Consider the following 2957-nt stretch of genomic DNA (forward strand, 5'->3'; position numbering starts at 1 on the left):
ATAAGGGGCCACCAAGTCAGGCCGTCTACTAAAAAAGATAGTTGCCCAGTTTTTTCTACCCTAATAGTTTGAGTCACTGACCTGGAACAAGCAGTAAGAAAGTTATAATTTCTAATCTGCATACACTAGGTTCAGTGAAACATAAATTTTGAATTACCTGGATGTGCATGGCACATTTTAGAAGCTGTTAGAAAATCAGCCTTCATAGTTATTTAGAACAGAATGTTCATTCTTGATTCTGGCACACAGCCCCATCGGATAAAGTCTATTCAGTGTACTTATCTACTGTATATACTTTTGCACTTAGAGAACATCATGGAATATGGCTAATACATGCACATACCTGTGTGATCAGTTTGATAGCCAACAACTGATCAGAAATAATTATAATTAATAATTATAATTATAATGTTATTTTTTTAGTCCTATTTATCATGCATAAAAAGCAAAACAGAACACAGTATATTTCTTCAAAACACTGAGGGAAATGATTTAGGCTTGAGGAAGAGTTTTGTATATCAAGAATAGGACAATTTTTGGATGTACTCACTTTAAGACTCTCCTAACCCCTGCAATGTTTCCAATACATGTTTATGACCCCTGCATATTGTGCGAGACACACTCCTGACCCCTGCAATCTGTGCATTTGACATTCCTGAGCCTTGTCCTAACTGAATAGTTTGTGTTTAAAAATTATTGGGCTGAAGAGTGTGCATGTCTTTTAGACTCTTGCACAGGAATAAATCATTTCCTAATGATACAATGGCTATGCAATATGTATGTCATGTATACAGTTAGTAGGCTCAGGTTTTACTTAACCATGCATTCTACACTTTATTGTGACCACAGCCACCAGTGAATGTTAAGCTAAAGTAAAAAGCAAATGCACAAAGAGGTCAGTGATGGTACTGTAGGTAAGAAAACATTGGAAGTTGGCACTCACTAGTTAGGGGGACAAGTACCAATACAATATTTTTAATATGATCATGCAGGGAAGAGAGTATCTTTTGGAAGTGGTTTAAGAGAGAAATCTAAAATACACAAATCCTTTAAATTACAAGTTTGAACGATGACTTAAAGCTGTATATGGTGTTACACAACAGCATGATTTCCATGGATAGCCTAAGGGACAGCAAACTTTGCCAGAACTTGTTAAATATATATTTTTCTATTTTTTACAGCATCAGCATCACAATCTAATTTATTTACTTTAAAATGTAGTATTAACAATAATATGTATATCTTATCAAGCAGTAACCTGTTTATACTACCAGAAATACACCAGTGAAGTATACCAGTGATGCACCTCTTTTTGCTATTACCAAACAGTCATGCTGCAATATTCACAAACTCCATCAAAATGTCATAGGAAACAAAGACAGGAGATGATAAAAAGCAGTGTAATAATTACCTAGAGGCAGTGCAGTCTAAATAAGTAAGGCTACCTTAAAGCATGCTAGAAACACAGGACAAAGGTATTTTTTTTCATACAAGGATTAACAGTTGCAGATAATAATGCAGTACAGATATTTGACTACTTTCATGGCCGTTTTATGAAGAAAGCCTAAGATATACTGTAGAGAAAAAAAATGACAGGCAAGTGATTTTTATGCAAGAATCATAAAGAATAGTAAACCTGCAAATGTTAGAGTAGAGTGACCTAATATTTGGACAGTTTTTAATAGGTAGAAAAAGTCTACCTGAAAAAGGGTTACTCAAATGTTCCAAATGCGGCACTTTCAAACTTGAAAGTCACTTGCAAAAACAGGTAAACACATATATAATAAAAAGAAAATAGTGAAAAAAAACATTTGAACTATAGATTTATATTATTTGTATGACTGGCAGTGTAACGCAATAAAAAGAAAAATGCTATATTAAAATGAGGGAAGATGTCAGTGAAAACAGTTCATATTAAAAAGAAGTGTGAAAGAAAGAATTTTTGAAGTTAAAAAACTTACTTGAAGCAACTGAAGATGTTCCAGTTACTTGGGGAGCAGAAGGTGGATGTGTTGGAACAGGGGTTTTAATGATGACTGTAAAGGTAGGAGAAATGGATGAGGATGAACTAATATGGCTAGATAAGGTGGTGGGTGTAAGGGTGGTCAAATTTGTAGTGGATGTTGTTTTAGTAATTGTTGTAGTGGGCAAATGTGTTGTTGTCTTCGTAGTGGATGAAGTTTTGTGAGTGGTTGAACGAGGAGTAGGTGTTGATGCTGAGTGTGAAGAACTGGTGGTTGAAGTAGTGGACTGAGTCGATGTTGTGGTGGGTGTATGGGTTGGTATTTTTGTTGATGTGGATGTTTCTGTGATAGTGGGTGTATGTGTGGTCACAGTTGTACTTGGTGTATGTGTTGTTGTCTTAGTAGTGGAAGTGGTTGAAGAAGTAGTAGGTGTTGATGTTGAGTGTGTGGTACTAGTGTGAGTGGATGAAGCAGTGGATGGAATCCATGTTGTTGTGGGTGTATGTGTTGTTGTTGGCGTAGTTGTTGATGTAGTTGTTTCTGTGATAGTGGGTGTATGTGTAGTCACAGTTGTACTTGGTGTTATGGTTGGAGTATGTGTTGTTGATGAGGGAGTAGATTCTATGATAGTGGGTGTATATGTAGTTACAGTTGTACTTGGGGTTATGGGTGGTGTATGTGTTGCATTAGTAGTGGAAGTAGTTGTGTGAGTGGTTGAAATAGTAGTAGGTGTTGATGTTGAGAGTGTAGTACTAGTGTGAGTGGTTGATATAGTGGATGGTGTGGATGATGTAGTTGGTGTATGTGTTGTTGATGTAGCAGTTTCTGTGATAGTGGGTGTATGTGTTGTTGTTGATATAGTTGTTTCTGTGATAGTGGGTGTATGTATGGTCACAGTTGTACGTGGTGTTATGGTTGGTGTATGTGTTGTTGTCTTAGTAGTGGAAGTAGTTGTGTGAGTGGTTGAAGGAGTAATAGGTGTTGATGTTGAGT

At 36.3% G+C, this 2957-nt stretch overlaps 1 protein-coding gene across 1 annotated transcript; it reads right to left on the minus strand.

The window, feature by feature from the left end:
• Positions 1-1960: 1960 nt before the first annotated feature.
• On the minus strand, positions 1961-2955 carry LOC140321278 (uncharacterized; the record flags this gene model as incomplete). Its single annotated transcript, XM_072398094.1, is given in 1 exon segment — positions 1961-2955. A coding segment is annotated over 1 exon segment (995 nt), but the record flags the coding sequence as incomplete, so codon positions are not given.
• Positions 2956-2957: the final 2 nt, after the last annotated feature.

Source organism: Pyxicephalus adspersus, unplaced genomic scaffold (genome assembly GCF_032062135.1).
Source record: "Pyxicephalus adspersus unplaced genomic scaffold, UCB_Pads_2.0 Sca1835, whole genome shotgun sequence".
Taxonomy (NCBI): Eukaryota; Metazoa; Chordata; class Amphibia; order Anura; family Pyxicephalidae; genus Pyxicephalus; species Pyxicephalus adspersus.